The 25,089-nt window shown below is 35.9% G+C and overlaps 2 protein-coding genes across 3 annotated transcripts; both read left to right on the top strand.

Annotated features, from left to right (window-relative positions):
- The first annotated feature begins 10,416 nt into the window (after window positions 1-10,416).
- LOC120014235 (epsin-3) lies at window positions 10,417-11,850 on the top strand. Its single transcript, XM_038866153.1, has 4 exons — window positions 10,417-10,523; window positions 10,654-10,776; window positions 11,065-11,226; window positions 11,328-11,850. Exons 1-4 carry the CDS (start codon window positions 10,417-10,419, stop codon window positions 11,848-11,850), a joined length of 915 nt encoding a protein of 304 aa, XP_038722081.1.
- A 2,044-nt stretch (window positions 11,851-13,894) lies between these two features.
- Window positions 13,895-24,880, top strand: LOC120014294 (COP1-interacting protein 7). 2 transcript variants are annotated; one of them, XM_038866213.1, is made up of 14 exons: window positions 13,895-14,217; window positions 14,614-14,793; window positions 16,086-16,206; window positions 16,287-16,323; window positions 16,522-16,571; window positions 16,655-16,710; window positions 17,235-17,387; window positions 17,516-17,703; window positions 18,940-20,567; window positions 20,785-21,738; window positions 22,342-22,759; window positions 23,626-23,688; window positions 23,825-23,900; window positions 24,558-24,880. In XM_038866213.1, exons 1-13 carry the CDS (start codon window positions 14,159-14,161, stop codon window positions 23,890-23,892), a joined length of 3,975 nt encoding a protein of 1,324 aa, XP_038722141.1. In that variant the 5' UTR covers window positions 13,895-14,158; the 3' UTR covers window positions 23,893-23,900; window positions 24,558-24,880. The 2 variants fall into 2 exon arrangements, with proteins under 2 accessions (XP_038722141.1, XP_038722140.1); XM_038866212.1 differs by lacking the exon at window positions 24,558-24,880 and having other exon boundaries at window positions 23,825-24,072.
- The last annotated feature ends 209 nt before the right edge of the window (window positions 24,881-25,089 follow it).

The following is a 25,089-nucleotide window of genomic DNA, read 5'->3' as shown; positions in this document are numbered from 1 at the left end:
AGAGAAATTGCAATGGAGGCTTTTCAATGGGGCATGGATTATTTTGTTGTCACATTCTAATGACACAATTAAAAAAAGAAGCTCCAATAGGTGTCATTTGCTTGCACATTTTTGTTGGAGAGTGGGCATGGCCATGGCCATATTTTTTCTCAAGTGGGCTCCACAGCACATTCACACACACATTTTATACCAAAATCAATATTGGATCTCACCTCTATTACACCAAAAATCAAGCAAGCAAATTTACACCATTATATCAATACATTTTGTTGGCTCAGCCACATCAACAAAACACAAATCTCCATACAATATCCATGCCCCCAACAAAATATAACCATTGTGGTTGCTCTTATTCTTGTCGGCCAAGGGGTGGGGATGGTTGCCCGTGCTTCGTGAGTCCATGGAGGGTGGTTCTAGTGGCTGTCGATGATAACGATTGCATTGGCCGAATCAGGTCTTTTCCTTCAACGGGTGGTCGCGGCTTCGCAGCTTGATTCCGATAGATTTTGTGGCTATTGTCTGTAGGTGAGGCTGGGGATGGGTCGTAGTTACCTGGTAGTTCATTTCGGAGCAATGTCGGCGAAGTTCACTTGTTGGCTGTGGGGCTGTGCGAGGCAAGAGAGAATGGGTTTTATTTATTTAAAAAAAAAATCTTTGACACCAAACTTCTATTTATCTAACTTACAACCCTCCTTTCCGGATTTTAATTACCCCACAATTCAATATTAGTTCAACTAGACCCTCTAAAAATCTAGAATTTTACACTAATGCTTTCTGTCCTTTGGTTATTTTCCTTAGTTTCTGAAGAGGTGTTGCCTCGTTGAGCTTGTTTCGATGAGAGTTTGGAATTCCATCAACCAGAATGCAAACCTCGTATTTTTTTTTTTGTCTTTTGGTTCAGTTTTCATTTAATAATTAGAGTTACAATAAGATTTTAGTAAATGAAATACAATTGTGTAGTATCTTAGTATCTACTTTGAGTTACGACCATATTTTAGGTTTTGTGATAAATTATGACAATGGAGAATGAGGATTCAACCACTTGTGTAATAGCGTATTGATGACGCTCCAGGGTTAAATAATATGGATTCAAAAAAATCCTGAGTTCGATTTCCAATGAGAGATATACCGTAGTGATGATGCGCTGAGATTTGATCTAATTTAGCATGTCGTCAGGTAGGAAACTTCTGTACTCACTAGCCTTACAGTCTAAGTTTAAACCCATAGTAGATGTCCAAATGACAAATTTCTATATTGTCATTCTTGGTTAAAGACAATTGTACCTAACTCACAATTAATTGTTGACATGATTTTGCTTATAACTAGCTAATTAGAACAAACTAGACTATGGGACGCATGACTTGTGTCTTTTTGAGTCTCTTTGCTCCTACTCAATTTTAGTTATAATTCAGTGTAACAAATTTTCAATCAAAGAAACAAATTGGTGACAATTACAACAAAATTTCCACTCTTAACATATTAACTTTGGACATGTTGAAAATTTTTAAAATTTAGAAAAAAAATGTTAAAAAAATTGTTTACCATTTTCTGTCCTCTTTTTTTTTTTTTTTTTTTAACAGACCTTCTCTCCAAATACATAGTAGCATGAAGTATTTCTTTTCATAGAATTTTTCGGGTATATTTTATTCTAGTTTTTTTTTTTTAAAATCATGACATATAAATCCTCACCACTATTTTTCAGATGTGCACCGAATAAACTCATGTACTCGCATGTACAATAGGCCGCAGATCCCTCGTGCTTGACAAGCGTGTGATAATTTAATATATAAGTTTGATCATAAGAAACAAATCCACAAACTTTTAGCGATTCATCACTTTCCAAATCACTAATACTTATTGATTTCATGTAATTATATTGATGTTAGGTCATAACTTTTAGCGATTCATCACTTTCAGCAATCCTCTTAGTCTTTGATGCATAATTAAAAATGTTCTGAACTTCTGATCAATATTTTCAAAGAGAAAACTGAGGTTCTTTATCTTTGTTCCTTAGATTCTCCATATACCTTAATAGAGGCTACAGTTTCAATACTTGGTGTTCACTTTCAAGTTTTTGTTCTTCTATCTTTATATTTGATCTTCTTTTTTCTTTCTTTGATAAATTTAGGGTCTAGGTCACCACTAAACCAACTCTTTGTCCTTCATCTTGTTTTGTTTGAAACAATTATCTTTTAAGTATAAGCAGAATGACCTTTCAAAGAATGCAGGGTGCTTCTAAACCCTAAACCTTAATCCTTATAAACGATTCAAATTATTGAAACAAATTTAATGCAGGGTGAGTGGAAACCCTAAACCTTAAATCCTCATAAAAAATTCAACGTTAATTATTTATTGTAAGAGCCTTTTACATTGAATGTGGATCTTAGTATTGAAAATAAACTCATGTCTAGATATGTTGCTTAATCTGGCAAAATGAATGAACACCATATCATATGGTTTTTAAGTCTTAGTTTTGTAACAGATACGTGTTTTTTTTTAGTCAATTTGTATTCATTTTCATGGTCTTTTTAACTAGTGTTTTGTTGTTTAATATATTAATCCCTATTTATGTCATTGTTTTTTTACTTTAGTTTTTCAATCTCTCTCTTTAATGTTTAATCACCATATCTCAATCTCTCTCTTTGATGTTTAATCATCATAGTTTGTAAGAGAAAATATTCAATGATCCTGAAATACCATGGAATTAGCCACACTCATTTAATACCCTTATTCCACCCCCTTCTTTTTCTACTTTTTTTTTTCCTTTTTCTCTTTTCATTTCTTTGTCTTTTTCATTTTTTTTTCATTTCCTATTGAATTTCTCTTCTTCTTCTTCTTCTTCTTCTTCTTCTTTTTTTCATTTTCATGATGTCTATATTTTTTTGAAAGATCAGAAGACCTTATTGTATTAGTTAAAAACCAATACGGAATACCACATCATGTGGTAATTTTCTCCGTCGAATGGGTAGACGAAACTCATTAAGACAAAACCCAATAACAAACGAAAACGAATTAAAATCTACTGGTACCAACGGACACCGGATGTACTACAACGGGTAGAACATCCGACTTTGAAGAAAAAAAATGAAAACATACAAAACAAACAGATGACTCTTGTCTTCACACTGAGGTAGGATTGAAACAACAAACTTACATCTGTAGAACCAGATCTATCAGTTTAAAATTGTATCGAAGAAAAATCTAACAATTTGAGGTAGAATCAAAACAGATCCATGTGTAGATCGAAAGAGATCGACCATCATCATCTTTTTCTTGTTCGTCATTATCGCACTGATGTTGTCAATCGACAAACTCACAAGAAGAACACAAAGATAACTCAAATTATTCGACAATTATACTAAGGTTGCCGCTCGAAAAAGAAAGAAAACAAAGAGGGAGGAGGAGAAGAAGGATCTCCACCTTCTCCAATCCGATTGATGGCTTTGGAGAGTTGAGAAGTTGAGAATTTTTTTTTCTTTCTTCATGATGTCTATAACTATATATACATTGAGACACTATCACATTTGATAAGACACCTTGGCATATAAGTCCTAAAGTTTGCACTTGTGGACTATCTAAAACTCTGAATTGCGCTTCTCATATGCCCCTTCACTCTAACCCCAGTAAACTAGCTAGTTTATATTTAAGTTAGATGACTAGTATCTCTTGGCATGTCGGGCAATCAATTAATTAGATGGCAATACTTTTATCCACTCTGATTTTTTTTTAAAAAAGGAGTTAATGGTATGTCTTTTGTCTTATTAACTATAATTTCTTTGATCTAACTATTAAGTGTATACATCACTCTTGCCTCGATCATGCAGTTTTTTAACAAATAATAGAAAGCCATGAACATTCATCTTAATATTTAGTCTCATAAAGTAACTTAAAAGGTTAACATAAATACATATTAAAATTGATGAAAACTAAATAAAAATCATGTAAGATGAAATAATATATAAATGTATAACTAAAACACATAAGTATTGGTATGTATTGTTGTTTAATATTAACAATAATAGAAAGAATAATTTCAAGGTTACTATTATTATTATTATGTATTGTTCATTACTATTAGGTAATAAGTAAAAAAGAAAATTTTCAAATATCAAAATCTAAATATACAAACATATATGTACACTTACTAAAAAATACACATAAAAATATATCAAATATATATATATATGAGGAATTCTCACATAAGGGTCTAATGTAAGGGTGTAAAATAAGAGTTACGTTTTAATGGTGTAGATGAATGAGATGACAAGTGGGGTCCACTGTTTTAGGTATCACATGTTTCAAATCAATGGTGTAAACATAAACCCTTATTTTACACCGTTACATTAGATCCTTATGTGAGAATTCTTATATATATATATATATATATATATAAGGTGACGGATAGTGTTGCCGTTAAATGTAGGCTATCAGCAACAAAAACAAATATCGCCACAAATATGTAAGTAAATAGCGGTAATATAAATGATTGTCGTAAATAATACATAACATTGAGCGGAAACATATATAATATTTAGCAGTAATGGCCAATGTCACCGTTGTTAACTTTGACTATTTGCGGCAACATTGTTTTGTCGCCTCTACTAATCATAAATCTCACAAATAAAATTTCAGTCTCCTTCGCTCCTTTTACTCTAAATCGTTGCTCTCCCTCAAACAACAAATCTAAAGCGAAATCGTGATTTCGGTAGGTTCTTTGTTCTTCAATTATTTTTATTTATATAGTGTTTGGATTATTGATTTGTGAAGCCTGTTTCGTTTCTTTTTGGCTCACTATATCGCAGATCCTTGAAATCTCTCCACAAATCTCTGTTTGTGTTCGTCAAATCTAATCTTCGTCTTAATCGAGTTGTAGTTCTCGCATGCGACCCCCATGTAACAAGTGAAAACTCGTTTTAGCTTTCTTTTCTTGTTTGATTCCTTTGGTTGCTAAGAATACAATGGAAATGGATAGACATTTTGAATCTTAATATCAACACATAATACGGCAACAGATATCGCTACATATTTTTTGTGACGTAACTTTTTACGGTGGAAATGTCGCCGCTCATTATTTTTAGTGGCGATAATGAATTTTTTTGCTGTAACAAATGTTCCCCTAAAAATTATTATCTAATGTAGTGATATGTGAATTTTTTTACTCACCAATTTTTTTTTTTTAAAGAGGTAATAAAATTATCGAAAATGTGAACAATCAATGTAAACTTCATAAAATTTTCAACTTTATTGATTTACCAAACAAAAGGGAGATTAAAAAGAAATAATGAGTTGATATAATTGTGTGCATACTCTATAATTGTTCAATTGCTTTATGTGAATAGGTAAATCCAGTTGTGATTCAAGAAAATGCATCACTTAATAACAGGTAATTAATTAAAACTAACAGCAATAAATTCACTCCTAAAAATGTACTGGATTCATATCAATATGCATAATAACATTTATTCTAAATCTGACTATTTCAATTAAACCACTTCCCTAATGAAGTGCGCCCAGAGGTTATCTAGTTGGCTCTCTCTTATGGAATGACAGAAAATTATTATTCAAAGTCAAGAAGGGCAACATTAATGAGAATTTCATATATATCTATATCATACCATTAGAGAACCTTAATATGGTAGAATAATTAATTCCCCCTTATAAATACACCCTAATACCCTAGAGGGTTTATCTGCATTTGGGTGATCTCAATCTTTCTCAAAGAATTTCTCTAGATTTGTGGTTGAACTAGCTAGCCATGGCTGGATATCCTTTGAACTTGAGGAATAACAATGTTCATGGATCTACTAGCCATAGGCATGCTAGTGTTCAATGGCCTGAACGCCTCACAATTGCTTGTAGAATTTGTGATCAGCCTTTTGTGAACATTCAAGCTCTCATAGACCACCTTGAATTGCATATGAATGATGAGAATCATCGATCCACCTCAAGAATGAGGCGGGGACCAATCAATATTCCTACTCCTAGAAACCACCAATTTTACCACCCCTACCAGCGCCAGCGCCAGCACCAGCACCAGCAGACTAATCCTCCTATGCCAGTGCCTCCTCCTGCACTTAGCCAAGCTGGTTATGGTCCGTCTATGTACCAAGAACGACAGCAGACTAATCCTACTCCTATGTCAATGCCTCCTCCTCCTCCTCCGCTTAGCCAAACTGGTTATGGTCAATCGATCTACCAAGAACGACAGCAGACTAATTCTACTCCTATGCCAGTGGTGCCTCCTCCTCCACTTAGCCAAACTGGTTATGGTCCGCCGTCGTCGTCGATGTACCAAGAACGACAGCAGGCTATTGTAAGACCCACACCACGTATTTTGGGTGCTGGGGGAAGTCAAATTCCAAGGGTAGATGGAAACTTTGGAGTTGGAATGGGGTTACCCCCACATCCAACACCTCGACTGCAGACTACTGATCAACATGCAGTGATGGGTCAAGAGCCATACGTTGATGGCTCCAAGCTACTTATTCAACAATTGGATCGTCCTCTCGTGGCCCCAGGACCAGGAGGAGAGAGCAGTGCCAAATCTGGCGCCACAAAACTGGATTTGACCTTGAAGCTATCTCTGTGAAGATCGAACTTGGTAGTATATGATATGAGCTTTTTCTGCCCTAAAAAAGTACCATTTTTAGGAGGTCTAGTTAGTTAATATTTTGAATTTAATTTTCAGGGGAATAGAATTTGAGTTGAGATGTAAGGTTGATGTGCCAACCCCGTGTTCTTTTCATGTCGTCTTTTCCTTCAGTTGTTATATGTTTTTAAATAATCAATGCTAGCTTTGGTCGAATCTGCTTTGAATTATATCTATATGACCATATCCAATTCATTTTATACACGTTTTCTATAGAAAACAAATTGGTGACAGCTACAATGAAGTTAAATTGGAAGGAAGACAACAAGATAAAACGTTTTATTCCTTACAAAATAGCGTTTCCTTGAATGAGTTGGAAAAAGTTTTCAAATGATAGACAAAATGTTCAATAAATTTCACTCCCCCCCACTCTTGTTCTGATCTACATACAGAGATTCATGAATCAGTCTCCATGGCAAGTTTTGGGTTTTTTTTCAGTGAGGATTCATGTTTTGAACGATCACGGAACAGATGCATGACTTTCAACATTCCTCCTTGATGAGCGATTCAGATATTTGGATTATTCTCTCTTCAGAAGGAAATGTCTAGTTCCTCATATATATATATATATGTCGTTGTATACTCGACTTATATTGAAAAATGATAGAAGAAGTGTAAAATAAAATATTTCATTTTTGATGCATAATATAAATATTATGTACGGTATTCATGAGATACCCAATGCTAGTTCAGAGTTCAGACCATTATATTTTAATGGGGCTACTTCAACATTTGATTTAGGTTTGTCCTTGTAGGGAGTTCTAGCAATAGGGTTACCACAAAAAAAGAGTTATGCAATAACTCAATTAGTTATATCTTTGGGTTTTGGGAGTTCAAACCAATTGAGAGTATTTCTCTGGGGTTTCCCTAGTCTTGTGGGTATTCAGCCCACTTTTGAAAATGGGTTAAGAGCCTCATTTTCATTCGCATGGGCCTTCAACCCAATCTTACTTGTCGTCAGCGTGGTGCGGGTTGTTTAGCTGTCCGAATGACATGCTGAATTGGGTGGTTCTTTTGATTATAAAAAAATCCTAGCAAAGGACTATAAATTTTTAGTGAAGCTTTCTTGAACCCTGGATGCTATCGAAATAAAGGATTGTTAACAAGGGCGTTCTTGTAGATTCTTATCCAAGACTTGTATCATTTGATGATATCATGTGAATCGCTAGAAACATGTGAAGTGTATAGCTAACTCAATAACGAAAATTCCGTAAAGGGACTGGAGCATGCTACCATGAGACATAAGAATAAAATGGCTCATATTGGAGACCTAAGAGCTCTAGTAAAGGGAAAGTTGTGCGAGAGGGGAGCATAGTGTACGTACCAGTCGAGAAACTCTAGGGCAATTGTACAATGTTGCAATTCTCATAGTGAAAGTAGTCATAGACTTCGTGGACATAGGCACTCTTGCAGAACCACGTAAATCTTGTGTTCTCTTATTCTTTCTCTTTACTGTTTCGATTGCTCTGTCTTTTATTGCTCTATTATATATTGTCTACAAAGGAGTTGTCTTACAACAAGTGGTTCGGCAAAGTTGAACTCTAGTAGTATCAAAGAAAATTATGATCACATAAAAAGGAATATTAATTACTTTCATTGACGGATTATATAATAACCCATTCTTCGTTGTACTGCACTCTCGAAGTTCCACACCCCCCCCCCGGGCCCCCCTTGTCATTACTATGTCAAGTTCTTGTGAAAAAAACTAGGAAATTGTCTGCACCAGAAATTTTATAAAAGTGGAGTGAAGACAATAAGCCTAAGTGTTTCGGTTTCCGCGAAAACAATCACAAATTAGGTGGAAGTCATATGATACTAATAATTCGGGAGTCCAAGAGTGCTATAAAATGTTTTTTCCTCTATAATTTAAAAGGTATCATAAATTCAATTTATTAAAACAACTTGTTCCTAATAGCGCAATTCAATTCAAAACCCTAATGCTAATAAAATTTCAACATTAATACTTACGAACCCTTTTACGTTGAATGTGATTTCCTTCCCTTGATATTAGTCCATTTGCATCAGCTATTTTTAAAAGATTCTTTATTTCCACAATAAAAGTATATTTTCTGCACTAAGATTTAAGTCTTATCCATTTGTAGATGGAGCTTCGACAGTTGCAAAGTCTAGAGGGAAGTTATGAACGTTACTTTCATATCAAGGTTAGCGCGATTAATAATATTAGCCCAAGTATTGATTACACAATCTTGACTATCAACCATATAGATTGTTGAAATTAAAACCATTTAGGTTGAAAGCCATGCTGCTAATACCTAAGATGGTGAACCAGATATCTATTATATAGGCCAAGCGGCTAGAAAGAAATGTAAAGAATGAGAATTGTTGAAAGTAGCATATTGGAAGATCAATCGACCAAAATAACCATGAACAGCTACAACATTATAAGTTTCTTCTTCTTCTTCACCAAATTTGTAATCTTCATTAGCATATTCATTTTCGTTGGCTTCCCTGATCAAACTAGAATTTACCAGGGAACCATACATACACCACTGAATAGGAAACCGCTAAATACACTGGCCATGCCTAACATGTGAAATAGATGCATAAGGATAGTGTTTAGCTTGGAATACAATCATAAAGTTGAAAGTATCATAGATTCCTAAAGACATACCATCAGAAAAACTTCCTTGCTATTGGATATGTCAAGAAAATAGTTGCAGGTACAACAGGATCTGAATATATATGCAACAACAATCCAAGATCGCATACCCAAATGAAAACAGAGTACCACTGTAGCTAGAAGTAACGTTCATAACTTTTACATGATTCGTGAGTGGTCAATAAAATAGGGATAATCAAAACTAAATCAAGAAGATATGCTCTTTATAAATTAGGGTTACAATGAATGTTAGATAGCTTTTGACGGATTTAATTACAGTAAGGAGCTCAAAGCTACAACAATGGAAGAAATCTTGGTTGAAGAAGATGAAGAATATGCTTTGAATATGTTTGGCTTTTTTTTCACTTGCTTTCTCATGCTTTCCAAGTCTCTTAGCCTCTTCAAAATTTGTAGGAATAACCAAAGTTCCAAAGTCACGTATGGGTTCTAAATTCCTTTTCTTTTAAAAGTAGTAGCATACATGAGGCCAAAACCAAATGCAGGTTGCGAGCTACTTAAGTGCAACCCTATTTATTTACTCTCCTACAAAATACTGATTCAAGAGAATCCACCATATACGTGACCTTTTCTTCTTCTTTTTTTCATTTATGATTAATTCTTGTAGTTGAACTTTGGTAATTAGACTTAATGCTTTAGTGATAATTGTGGAGTTAAAATATATATACTTCTAATTAAAATTTTCATTCCTTATTAGATTAGGAATTGGAATCTAATATAGATCTCCAAGCACCAACACACAAATTCTTCTAAAGGGCCTAACTTTCATGCTATGGAATAGTTCTCTTTCAGGCACAAATTCAAGGGAGAAGTATTTACACAAAGAAAAAAAAAAGTTTAAAAGAAACTGAAATTAATTTACACTACTAAGTCAAATCTTGAACTACAATCTCTCTTCAAACACCTAGTCCTAAAAGCATGCACACCCATGCAAATATTGTATAATTCCTCTAATTAATATACACCTCACAAGTGTTGGAAGATGATTTTCATGAAAGACTTCTTATTTGTCTTATAGATGCATGAGTCCTTTAATTTAACATAATTAATTTGGAAGTATTGTTGTGAAGCTTAATTGCTGCTTATAATCAAATTAAGACTACTCTTTTTTTTTCTTCTTCAATTAGACATGGGAATCTCTTTGTTAAACCAGATGAAGAAGCAAGCATGCTCTTTTCTCCATGACAAGTACAGAACTGCTAGGCTTGCCTTAACTGATATTACACAAGCTGAACTGTAAACCAACCACTCTTGTTAGTTATTAGTTATTATTGTTGAATTATATAAAGCTAATTGTCAATACGTTATTCTAACACATTTTGTGTCATCCATATATATATATGTGTGTGTGTGTATGTGTGTGAAGGTTGGCTGGGGAAGCAACAAATAATGAACCAGGGAGCCCTGATGCCAAAACAATGAGTACAATTGCTGAGGCATCCTTTGACGTTGAGGACTTTTGGAGAGTTGCTGATGTTCTTCACAACAGGTAACTTCAATCGATTAAATAGACCTAAAGAAAAGTTTATCTTGTTCAGATTCTTTTTGCTGTTTCATGTTTCTTATGCTTCGCAGGTTCAAATCCTAGAAACAGTCTTTCTGTAAAAACAAAATTGTATACATTTCCGATCACGACTTCCAAGAACCACCATTTTGTTCATGTGTGCATGCGGAGAAATTGTAGATTGAGTGCCCAATTTTTTTTGCTTACTTGTTTTAGTTAAGAACCCAAATCTTGTTTATGTTTGCTTAATTAGAAATTGACAATGTGATACAGGCTCGAGAGCATAAACTGGGAGCATTGGAGGGAGCTGTACAAATCATTGGTACTCCTGGAGTTCTTACTAACGCATGGTCCTGTAGAATTTGCAGAGGAATTCCAACGCGATTTCGATATCATTCAAGATCTTGGGGCATTCAAACACATAGATGGCAAAGGGTATATAATTAAAATTAATTGTGATATATAGGAACTATAGAGAATATATATATATGTATATGTATATGTATATATAAGTTTATTGATTATTGTATGTTTAGGTTCAATTGGGGTGCTAACATGGAAAAGAGAGCAGAGAACATACTTGAACTTCTAAGAGGAGGAGAGCCACTGAAAGAAGCAAGATTGAAAGCACTCAAAATAACAAGAGAGATTCAAGGATTTGGAAATTTCACTCCCTCTCCTAACTCTTCATCTTCATCTTCATCATCAACATCCTCCGAAGCATCAAGAGCCTCTTCATTTGGCTCATATTCCTCCACAAGTTCCATATATGAATTAGCTGCAAATGACAGCAACTACTCTCAAGGAGGCTTGGAGGAATTTGAAGATAAACACAAATGGAATTGCCATCCGATTCAAGAATCGGGTCGGTTGCTGGATCCTGATGAAGATGATGAGAATAATGCACAAGGTATTATAGGTAAAATTTGCTCCAAGCTTGTTGGGATTTCTCCTTCAAAAGACTGTGGTGGTATTGGTGATAAAGTGATTTTGAGAAGCTTTTCTGATGTTGGAAGACCAAAGAAAATCTATGATCGCCAATTTTCTCTAAGATGTTAATTTTAGTACTATTGATTATAACTATTTTGTACTGAGTAACCCAGCCAGCTAACCATATGAGATGTCGGAGTTGACTGGGAATAAATCTTTCTAGCAAATTATGTAAGTCCAACCTAAACAATACAAAAAGGATATTGTTTGCTCTGAGTCACGAATTATGCATATTTGTTGGGTAGTTGTCGTTGAATCTTATACCCAGAAAACTCGTCCTTGAGGAATTGGAGTGTTCATAGGAATTACTAGGCCCACATAAGGATACTGTCATCTTTTGTCCAACATATTACCCGAATTCTCAATGGGTATCCAATATCATGGCCTCAAAGCATTATTTATTTATACACATCCGTTGTATTCGAAGTGCAAGACATTTACTTATATATCACTCGTACGTTGTGTTATGTCAATCCAATATGACATATTAATCTTGACACAAACTTAATTAACTTGTGCATTATTAAGAATGGTGGGTGTACAAATTAACTAGAAAGCATATAATGTATAATTGAGATGTCCTGTGAGGGGTTCAATGCATGAATTTGGAGTCATCGTAGACACAACACAAATTCAATTATTTGGGAATAATTTGGTGAAGATCCATATAAAACATGTAACCCACCACAACAGCAAAAAATAAATTCCCTTTAAAGAAATTTTGTCATACCATACCATTCCATTCTAATAATTTTTCATACCAACCTCCCCTTTCTTTGCCTTTCATTTACATTGGGACTGCGCCTATTCCATGTCTATAAGTTGGAGGACACTGGACCTACATTGAAAGACTGTTCCCTAACTTTACTTTCGGCTGATTAGATTGGTATTTCTTAAAGATTTTAGATAGATATATAGGTGGGGAGAGGAATCATGAAATTAATATCCATTCAGCCCAACTTGATTATTTGATGATGATTTGATAAATATATATATATATATATAATAATATCATTAATATTATTTATGAAGGGACAAAATGAATTTCTTCTCAGTACCCCCATAAACATTACAAGAAAATAAGCATTAATTAGAGCACTTGCAATGGTGTTATTTTGTCTGGACCAACAAATATGTATGGGGTTTTGTGTTTTGCTGATGTGGCTGTATTGGGTTTTGTGTTTTGCTGATGTGGCTATATTGGGAGATGTGTTTTATATTGAAAGATTGTGTTTTGGTGTAGTTTTATTGGGGACAACATGAAGGGCATGGGAATTTGTTGGCTACCATGTTGGGTGGGAAGGAAAATGTATAGGAATATGTGTTTTGTTGGTGTGGTTATATTGGGAGATGTGTTTTGTTGGTGTGATTGTATTGAGAGACGTGTTTGCCTTGACTTTTTATGTAATAGAAGTGGGACCCAATATAAATTTTTACTGGGCCAGCAAATTTACACCACTGAAGTTGCTCTTAGTACCCTACTTTCATTGCTCCTAACAATTATGAATTTATTATTGTCGGTAAGGGTTATTAACATAGAGAGAAAATAAACAAAAGATTAACATATAAAGAAAAATTATTATAATTATTTTATTTGAGGAAAAAGGGTATTCTTCTTCAATAGTAAGATAACCACAAATAACTCAGATGACAGTGCGATATCTCATAGAAGTCTCGAGTTCAAGTCTCCCCATTTCTATCCCCTTCTCCCTTCTCTTTTAAAAAAAAAAAACAAAGCATTTATTGATTATTGAATTATGTTAAAAAAAATAATTTAATAAACTATGATTGGTGCGCACGTTAGTTCGATCCGCAAACCTGAAAGCCAGTGGAATCGTCAGTCGCTGTAGCTGCCAAAAAATTCAACGTAGCCGTTGGAAAGGAAAATTTGTAAGGCTATTTCAGTAATTTTAGTGGCCAATACCAAATCCAATGCGTGATCTGGAGAGAAAATTAAAAAAACCTGCAGCTTTTTCCTCATATTTGCTGGTCAACTCTTTCTGTATTCCCGAGTTTACCCTTCTCTTTTCTCAATTATTACTTTGAAAAATTCAATAACGACCAAAACGATGTGACATTTTTCTATTTCGGCCAAAAGTTTTCACTCTCTTCAGTCCTTGGATTCTCTCTCTCTCTCTCTCTCTCTCACATGCACATTTTCTCTCTCTAAAACTCTCTGTTGATAGTGGATTTGCTTTTCGATTCTCTGTATGACTTTTCCTCTGGTGCTGCTTTGAGGCTTTGAGCTATCTTTACGAGAGGGAAACCTATATTTATTTTCGGATGAAGAAGATTTTGGTTTGAGAATCTTTTCTCTCCTTTGATTGAAGTTTTGAGCGATCTCAGCCGGGGGAAGGATCTGTCTCTGCTGCCGAAAATGAAGTCTTCAACTCGGCTTGACTCGGTCGTGTTTCAGCTCACACCAACTCGAACTCGGTAAGTTATTTTAATTGATATGCATATGCAGTTAATTTAATTGTGCTTTGATTTATCAATCCGTAGATGCATTACTATTTTTAGCTTTATTATGTATGATTTTCTTTCTTTTCTTATGTTTTCCTTTAAAAGTTTTGATTTCCATGTTGTATGTTTTTGTGTGTTGTTATTGCAATAAAGGGTGTTTTCAATCATTGAGCTTCATTTGTGTATTTTCTTGATGAAATGGTGTTTTTTTCCCCTCGATTCTTGGTTTACCCTGGTCAAATTTTGCAGTTTTAAGAGTTAAGATAGAAGTTACTGTCCAAATAGGGCTCAATTATACATTAGAATAGGCGTAGTGGGTTGGGACTAATTGTATTAATGGAGTATACCTGACATTTGCATTAATTCCAGGTGTGATTTGGTTATAATTGCTAAAGGAAAAACGGAGAAAATAATTTCTGGTTTGCTCGAACCATTTCTTGCCCACTTGAAGACTGCACAGGATCAGATGGCCAAGGGGGGATATTCACTTACTCTTGAGCCAGAGCATATCGGTGATGCAACGTGGTTTACGAAGGCAACAGTGGAAAGGTTTGTATAGTTTTTATTTGATGCTTGGCTCTTATGTGTCCGCGTTTTTTTTTTTTTGTTCGGGAGAGTTATCTTTTCATATACTTCTTCAATATTTGGAGCTTGCTAACTTTGCTCATTCTTGGGTATTGGACTATCGGCACTTGGTTGAGTGGTTGAACTTCATCTCCATTGCCAAGAGGTTATATGTTTAAGTCCACCCTCCCCCTGAATTCTTGCCTGTAGAGAAGAAATGAACTTTGTTCATTCTTCAGTTGAGAATGCTTTCTCAAATTATAGTCAAGTTCGACTAGCTGGTACCAGCTACATAATATATGAATGAAAATTAGTGGAAGTATAGCTCTCATGAGGAACAAATATAGAATAGCTTCTACTTTTTAGTTTTGATGGCAAAAAAGATCATATATAGAATAGCTTATACTTCTGATGGCAAAAAATGTAATTTACGTATCTGCCTGCCAAATTATGCATGGTGTTGCTGTTGAAATACTTTTTTTTAGCAACATAAGGAAGTATTGAAAATTATCCACGCATGTTGACAATTTAACCTACTCTGAGATTCTCTAAGTTTCCATTGACGGATCACCTGCGCATGCCTTATCTAGAATAAGGAAAGAAGGGGCATAGCATCTCACCAATCGAATCTCAATAAATATTAGTGAAATTCTTTTTCTACGAACAATTGAGCATACAAGTGGATGTAGATTTATTTTTAGAAGAATAAGTAAAGGAGAGGGAACCCATCATCATTATAATAGGACCTGAAGTAATACATCGCAAAATAGAAGTCTTTTCCCCTATACTTCTTGCTAGGATAGTGTTTTGCAGAAAAGATCCAGCTCATCAAGTACCTTTGCCCTATTAATATGTGATATCAATTATTAGCGGAAACGTTTACCACTGTCGTCTGGCTTTTCCTTTGGTTTGTCGAAGAGCATTAAACTTTATAGTGCAAGAAATTTTTTATGTAGGTAAGTTGGGGGTGGGAAGGTTTGAACCCATGACCACTTCGTAACAGTGTGGGGAGCAAGACTCTATTTCGACCCAACTGTACATTTCTCTATAATTTAATTTAGGATGCAAAGCTAGAGCTGCGTGCTTTGGATGTTAAACTAATATAGCAACCTTTTTCATTCCATTCTGAGATTGCATAGTTTTTTTCTTCTATGCCAATTGATCTTTCTGCTAAAAAACAATTTTGCCCATTTTTTAGCTTATCAAGCTGATCATGCAATGTTGAAATCACACCCCCTAAAAGTTGGCTTGGCAGATGATATGTTTTTGTTCAATAGGTTTATTCGCTTTGTCAACACTCCGGAGGTCCTAGAACGAGTCTACACCTTAGAATCTGAGATCTTGCAGATTGAGGAGGCAATTGCAATTCAAGGAAGAAATGATATAGGGTTGAGTACGGTAAGTAAAAAAAATTTAACTCTAACTGTAAGTGTAAGTTGCAGATTAGATTTATATTCAGTTTCCTTTTTTTGTTTCAGGTTGATCATCAAGAAAAGTCAGCGGAAAGCTTTGAAGGTGCTGATGAACTGGATTTTTTGTCTGGTGTTTGTTTCATAATAAAGTCTGATGTTATTCTTCTTAGAGGGGGAGAGAATGATATAAATATAATTTTGATTGTCTGTACTCATCTGATTTGATTATGATTCAAACATCTGATTTCTTGCTCCTGGTGGCGTTTGAATGAAAACTGAAACACTGAACGGTTTTGAACAGGTGGCAGGATTATGGATTCTAATGAGGAGACAGCTATTGTACTCTACAAGGTGAAGGGACAGTAAACGAAAACTAATCTTGATAAAATGTTCCTGTAAATTTCTCTAATTTGGTTTCTTTATATATCTGGCAGCCTAGTGCACATCCACCTGAGGGAAATGGTTCAGCTAAGCAGGAGGGAAATTCCAAGTATGTGCTACAGAAACCCAGATTTTGGAAAAATGTGAATTAAAGTTAGTAGATGAAGGTTATTGATTATTTAAATTACAAACACGTTAAAGCTGGTGTACTTTGATGCTGTTTTATTCATCGATTCGCCTTTAAGTGCATCTATTTGTAGCTCGCGAAGTAGAGATGCCATATATGTGGTTAAGTTCTACTATTAGTTCCTTGAATTACTTATGGTTTTTTACTTCTATCCGTTGGAGAAGAATCAAATCATAAGAAACTTACTTTTCCATGCTTTAATTTTTCTTGGATTTATTATGTGTGTGTATCCACCAAGAAGATTTAGTTAGTTATTGTTCAGGACTAAACCGCCTATTCATGTACTGTACATAGGTAATTAAAAGGCTCAGAGTATGATGACAAATGTACTTGTGGGACTTTATGATACTGTTATCTGTGCTTGCATATTTCTTTAGTTTTTCTATTACATTAGCATAATCAAGAGTGCTAATCACTTGCCGAATTTAAAATTTGATATTGAGCAGAATTCAGCTTTTGAAAGTCCTAGAGACACGCAAAACCTTGCTGCAGAAAGAGCAAGGCATGGCTTTTGCACGTGCTGCAGCTGCCGGTTTTGACATGGATCACATGGCACCTTTAATGTCCTTTGCAGAAAGCTTCGGAGCTTTACGTTTGATGTAAGCTGCATTTGTGATATATGTTATTTTCCAATAAAATATTCCAAGGACGAATTTATCATTTGTTGATACTCTAGCCATTGTGAAGCCTCCTGGGGAGTAATTTCATATGGTTTAATCATGAACAGGAATGCGTGTTTAAAATTTATGGAACTTTGGAAAGGAAAGCACGAAACTGGCCAGTGGCTTGAAATTGAAGCGGCTGAAGCCATGACTACTCAATCAGATTTTTCTGCGATAAAAGCATCTGGAATGAAGGAAGCTGGGCATGAAACTTCAGAAAACAATGGGAAAGCAAGTACTAACTCGAATACAGGTACGAGCTTGTAAAATGTAAGAGGTTTGGTATTGATGAAAATACATACGTACATACATATAAAGGATATAAGTCATTAATTACTCTGATATGGTGGTTTGCTGAATTCACAGACTAACTTGTCGATATGCATTTTGTATTTTTGAAGAAGAGGTGAACTGTCTATGCATTATAGTTAAATTGAAGTCTCTGCATGGAGAATAGGTCAGCTTTTGCTGAAAGTTAAGTCATGGAGAACAAAACACAAAAATAATATTGTGCTTCCATCCTCAACGTCAAGGAAGCTAAAACCTGATCCTTCATTTGCTAAAATTAACTGAATTAGTGATACATCCAACTGACCTACTTCACCTTTTGTGCCTTGGTCCCATAGGATTTCAAAATACCCTCATATTAGTGTAGTTCATTTCCTTCAATTTCATGAGATTTTACTCCAAGTGAGATTCCTTTCCTAAAACATGTCTCCTTAATTCTAATTCTATCATGCAGATTGAAAAATGCTGTTAAATTTTTCTGCTTTGTGCATAATCAATATTAAAAAAAAAAACTTCCTCTAGGTATAGGTGTCAACATGAGTACGAGGTTTTGAAGCCCTCAGTGCTTCAAAAAAATTTAACTGTGAAACAACTTTAATATTTTGGTGTGGTAGTATGTAAAGAAAATATTCTAGTGGTAGATGTTAAAAGGAGAAAAGGAAGACCAAAAAAACATAGATGCAAGTGATAAGAAAGGACATGGACTCTGTATGATTAGGTGAGGATGTAGCTTTGGATTGGAATGAATGGCGTAGGAGAATTCATATGATGGATTTTCACTAATTTCTCCTGAATTCATGTAGTCATCCCAGACATTATTTGAGATAAAGGATTTGATGATGATTATGATGATGGTGCGTGAAACAATTTGAATAATTTTGTAAAGCATTTTTATTCTGGAATAAATAGTATTAATGATGTCCTCATTGTAGTTTAATTTGTTTACAGGCGAATATGTGGTCTAGTGGTAGAGTTCCAGAGGTGCGACCTAGAGGTCACATGTTCTATTCCTGGAAATAGTCTCTCCACATATTATGTGGGCATAAGGTTTACACCACTGCGGAAGCCTTGTGCGCGGGTGTTGTTTACCATTGTAGTTTAATTTGTTTCTAAATTTTATTTCCATAAGTTTATCAATACTTCTTATCTTTTTGTTGAAATCTCCAAGTTGATAAATAAATATGGCATCTGCTCGTGTCAGATGAGAAGCCTTATGTGGACCATCATCTCTCGCCAGGACAAGAAGAATATTTTCAAGGCCAGTTTCCACATCATATGTTCCCTCCTTGGCCAATACATCCTTCAGCTGGTACACTGCCAGTCTTTCAAGGATATCCAATGCAAGGGATGCCATACTATCAGAACCATCAAGGAAATAGCCCATTTTTTCAGTCGCCCTATCCAGTCACTGAGGATTCAAGACATAAATCTGGTCAAAGGATGGGACAGAGACGGCAATCCGTTGATAGTGGGGATGGTAATACCGAATTAGAAACATGGGAGATGGATGGTTCAAAAGGGACCTCTCAAGACGATGAGGACAGGGAAAAGGGAGCTTCACGAAATAGAGAACCGGTGAAAAAGGCAAACCGATCAGGTAGAAAGCAATCGGGCATGGTTGTTATTCGGAATATTAATTATATCACTTCGAAAGGGGGGGACTATTCTGGTACTGAATCAGAGTCAGCTTCTGGCTCTTTAACTGAGGAAGAAGACGATGGAGATGCACAAGCCAGTACTCCAAATATGAAGCACAAGCATTCTATAAGGTCTTCGAAAAGGAATGGAAGTCATGCAAAACCTGTTGATGCATTGGATCCATCTGACAAGGAAGGAAAAGCTGATGCAAAGGAGACAGATGGTGGGGATTGGCAAGCATTTCAAAATTATCTGCTGAGAGATGCTGATGAAGAGGAACGTGACTCCAACCAAAATTTGTTTGCAATTGAAAAGGAGGCTCGAGTCAGGAGAAAAAGTAAGGTGGCCGATGATCCTTTAGCATTTGACGGAAGAGATATAGGTGAGTATGAAGAAGCCAAGGTAATCGATATGCATAAAATTAATGGAAACTTGTCTCGTATCCGTAGATCAAATGATGAATCATTGATTTCTAGAAATTTGGGTAATTCTGGTGATGGTAGAGGTGCGAAGAATGGTAATATGGACCTACAGTCTACGGAAATAGATGGCAGAAGAGGTGTATATAGGAGGAGTACAAATGATGATTTTATTCTTCGTAGGCAAAATCAATCAGGTTATACAGCTTCTCCATCAGATCCACTGAATGGATTTGATCCTGCAACCTATGATTTGGATAAGAGGTCACCACAAAACATGGACGATGACTCGTATGTGGTATCATTGAGGTCTAATTCATTAGATCAAGTTGGATCCGGTGATAGAAATGCTATAGTCATGGATTCTGAATTGCCATCTGCACATCCAAGGGCAGAAAGCTTGTCTAGTAGGACTGGAAACAGAGTCAATTACGAACCAGACGAATTATCATTGATCCCTGAACGCGGAATGGAAAAAGGATCAAGTGGTTATGACCCTGCTTTAGATTATGAGATGCAGATTCAATCCAAGGATGGTGCCTCATTGCATAAGAAAAATAAGGAGGCTGTAATTGATGCCAAGCGCGGCTCTAAGAAGTCAGACAATTACCAGAAATCCAAAATTACTGCAGATACTTCGGATAAGAAGAAGACTGTTGGGCCAATAAGGAAGGGTAAGCCTGCGAAGCCAAGTCCGCTGGATGAAGCTAGAGCACGCGCTGAGAAGCTAAGAAACTTTAAAGCTGATCTACAAAAAATTAAGAAAGAGAAGGTATTTGGCTATTATTTGATGCTTTGTTTTGAATGTGAAGAGTTAGAACGCATACAAGTGGCCTGGTGATCCTGCTTATCATAACTGTTGTCTCAAATTTAATTCCTGTTGGTTCCAATAATTTGAGCTTGGGCACGACTTCCTGTCCCTCTTAGCATCTTCTTGTTCAACTATAGTCTGTATATTTATGTAGCTTGATGTATTTTTCTTTTTCCAGGAAGAGGAACAGATGAAGCGGCTGGAAGCTCTGAAGATAGAGAGGCAGAAGAGAATTGCTGCCAGAAGTGGTTCCATTCCTACTCAATCACCATCTCAGCAAACAAAAAAACAATTGCCAACAAAACTTTCCCCAAGTTCTCAGAAAGGATCAAAATTTAGTGATTCAGAACCTGGACCAGTGTCTCCTCTACAAAGGTTTCCTGTCGGAACTATTTCAGCAAGATCCAACAATTCCCACAAAGCATCTAAATCCAGCAAATTGAATGCTGGAAACGAATCAGGTGGAAACAGGTTGAGCCGGTCCGTGTCATCACTGCCTGAGCCAAAGAAAGAAAACAGTGTTGTGACACCTGATACGAAGGCATCCATGGCACGGGTTAGAAGACTGTCAGAACCTAAAATGAGTGGCAGCCTTCAGGTTTCTTCCATGAAGCCACGGAGCAGCGGACCATCATCAAAGCAAAAGGCATCTGAGGGGCAGGAAAGCAAGAATCTATCAGCCATTGTGAACCATGATAGAAGCAAGGCTGCTTCTCTTCCAGAACTGAAAATTAAAATGGCCAAAGGTCTTAGTGTTGCCCAAGGGAAATCAGGCATAAAAGAAAAGCAAAATAAGGCGAATGATACCAAAGCTTCTACAGCTCCTGAAGTCCTGGACGCAAAGAGGAATTCTGACAAGATTTCGCATCACAGTGATGGAGATGACAATCCAATAGTTGAGAAGACTGTTGTGATGCTTGAATATGAGAAATCCTCAAATCCCGCTGTACATGCATCAGAAGCAAGTATTTGCCTACAGAGGGGACCAGTTAATAACTATAAAATAGAGGATAAAACTGAGCCGTTGGCTGATTACGCACCTATACATGCACCAGTTTCATCTCTTACCATCCATGGAGATGGTAGAGAACCTGTTGAACGGAAAGTACCAGTGCCACCCAGTGCTCGTGAGGTAGGGTTCATGAAGCTTAAAAATGTCTGACAAACTGCATATTGAATGAGTTAAATTTATTTATAGCATATGGGGCAGTGTCTTGAAATTATGTGATGTAAAATTCAGTGCAAATAATGAGTGTAATATTTTACAGAAGAGATTAAACTAATGTAAATATGGAAGCATTTCAGATTTAAGGAGAGAGAGCATGTGAGGATTACTGTTTGTAGTCATTATCACATTGGTCTGAAAACAACAGCTGCTAAACTGTTTGTAGTTGTCAGCATGGCACTAGATCACCGCAGCAGTAAGTTTCCTAGTTATAATCTAATGTTATTACCAATTGATTTCAACTACCTTCATGGAATTTGCATTTTTATTTTTAGAACTAGCTGTACATGTAGCTTTACTGTTTGCTCGCTGTCCTCGTTGTGACTGTTGCATTTGGAATAGCTGTTAAATTGGTTTTGTGATCTCTCTTCTCATGATAGAAATACAGTTATTCGCCGAGGGAAACCCAGGACATCTTTCTGGAAAGAGTAATAGGAGTTCTCCTCTGGCCACTTTACATATTCATGGATGTATTGAAAATTTACGTGTAACATCATGCATGGTCATCAGGTCACAACTGGACATGTGGGTCATGCGGAGAAGAAGCCGTCCAGCATTTCAAGCTCTAGTGGTGTTGAAAAGCCATACCAAGCTCCTTATGCTCGAGTCTCTTCTTTGGAAGACCCGTGTACTGGAAATTCTGAATATGGCAGGGCACCCCCAACAAACTTGCAAATGGCAACGATGGGCATGGAAACTGTTAAAGTTCATGTAGCTGATTCTACAAACTCAAAACTAGAAAAGATTACAGAAGTGCTAGATAAGCCTCAGATAAAGGAATCGTCAAAAGGGTTTAGACGTTTGTTGAAGTTTGGAAAAAAGACTAATAGCTCAACTGCGGGTGAATGTAATTCTGAATCGAATAATGTCAGTGTCAATGGCTCAGATGCTGATAATATGGTTACAAATGCTTCTTCATCCATCGAAGGTAAACTGCACTTTAATATGAAATGCGTGATTGGCCTGCATATAAAAAAGTCCTACTGATTGGGACTAAAAGTGGCAGAAACATGTAATGATTGAAATAAGTATCTAGGAATCTGTCCAATTTATGCTACGGGGTTTCTCATTCAAAAGATTTATGGAAGTTGATAAAGTTGCATCAATATCTTTTGCAATTACTTTGTTGTCCACATGTGCCCCTTCCCCCTAAATTATACTGTTATTCAAATTGTTTAGAAGTTGGTTGGTAGCTCGGGCATAGTCACATATTGCAATGTTCAAGCATAACTTAATGTTCAATGTTGTAATTGAGAATTTCTATGATACAAGCGTAAAAAGGAATTTGAATTAACGGACTGAAATTTTGTAGAACTTACTAGCTTCTTGTCCATTAAAATGGGACTCGTGTGCTTCTGGTAAAATTAATTTAATTGAGCTTAATGAGAGTGCTATTGGAATTCAAATAAAATCATATAAGTTTACATGATAGTATTTGCAGTAGTGGAGGTGATGAATATGCGAAACAAATGACCTTGAAACCTTCAAAACAATTCAGTCTTTATGCGAAGCTTTGAACACAGTTCTACTTACCGTTTAACTGTGCGAAGATTAATTACTTAACCAAGGTGGTTGATCAGTATATTTTCAAGGAGACTGTTTGTGAACTTTGATACATTGGAATATGCCTAACAAATTTGTGATTTATCTATGTTTACCTGAACGAATGTCTGCATGAAAGTTTGGGAAGTTCTTGATGGATTTTCAGTTTCTGGGTAGTTCTAATGAGAGCTCTAGTTATACATGATTATATCTGGTTTGTGAGCTGACTACTATTGTTGGTTTTCTCACCAGTTCATACATTGAAGAATCTGATATCTCAGGATGAAACACCCACTGCTAGTAGTACTCAGAAGAGTAAGCAGCATTCCTATGCAATATGCATTCATCAACTTGTTGCAATCCATTCTTTGCTGTTTCACTTTTTGTCACGAATATTATCTATTGAAATGGATATAGACTTGTGACCAAGAAATTATTAATATTGCTGCAGATGGTCGCCATTTCTCTTTGTTGTCACCCTTCCGGAGCAAGACCAGTGAAAAGAAGCTGACTATCTGAAATTGAAGGTGAGGAAGCAACAATCTTGTTTTATTTGGTTCCACGTTCCCTGGGATTCTTTGGTGTTTTCTGTATTTGTTGATCTTCTGGCCTTGTAATCTGGAAAGAGTGTTTATTGAACGTGTTGTATAAATGATCTTTTGTACATACCCAATCAATTGTTTCTTTTCTTGTGGTGAATTAGGTAGCTTTTTCTTGCTTCTCATGGATGAAATCAGTATCTCGTTTGCCTGAAAGGGGAAGATGTCTTGGGTTTATGGCACTTAACAAATATATATATATATATATATATATATTCTTGGATTTTTGGTGTCATGCAATGCAACAATGGACATGGTTTGGCTACATGATATCGGAATAATGGTAGTAGCTGGGTACATCCACAGATAACTCCTCTACGGTGGTACCCTACGTTCAGTATCCCATATAGATTGAGATGAGATTCCTAGAAATTCTAATAGCCTGAAATTCCTTGATATTCACCAACTCTTTGTTGGGGTTTAGGAGGGAAAAATATGATTTGAATTTTGTGTTGACGTGACAATACCCAAACCATAAGATTTGAGTTTCAAGAGAGTTTTAGGGTGTTCTTTTTTCAATGAATCTTGATCAAATGGGATGTAGTCATAACTCCCTACTTTTCGACCATGACCCTGGAAATGCAGCTTGCCCTAAGGGCTGCAGCAGCTCTCTTGTGCGTTGCATTATTGCTCCTTCTGGACCTTCTCTAACTGATGACTGGTTGGACTTGGACAATGCACGAGGTATGGGTTTGTATACCTGAACTTGCAGTGAAACTAATATTTTGATATTCTTATGGAATGCAAATAGTTTTTTGGGATTTATCAGATTTCAACTTCTCTGTAATTCTGATCAGTTACGTCATATTATGCTGCTTGTGTTGCCGCATTTTGATATTAACACTTGAAGTTGTGAACTTGTGATCTTGTGGCTATAATATATTGCAGTTGTGCCTTCATAAGTTGCTTCTGAACTGTCATGCTGAAGTGTTACAGTCTTGATCCAAACTAATTAAACGAACCCCTTAGAATTGTATAGATGTAAAGTTTGTTGTCTAAAGCATCTAAAGCTCTACATGTAGACTTATCCGGTAGACTAATGCTTTAGATTCCTGGGATCAGGTTGGGTAATTTTTGAAATTTTCCTGTGGGTGGAGAGTGTAAGGGAAACCTGTTC

This window comes from Tripterygium wilfordii, chromosome 14, assembly GCF_013401445.1.
Source record: "Tripterygium wilfordii isolate XIE 37 chromosome 14, ASM1340144v1, whole genome shotgun sequence".
In the NCBI taxonomy this organism is placed as follows: domain Eukaryota; kingdom Viridiplantae; phylum Streptophyta; class Magnoliopsida; order Celastrales; family Celastraceae; genus Tripterygium; species Tripterygium wilfordii.
This window is presented reverse-complemented; position numbering and strand designations above follow the sequence as displayed.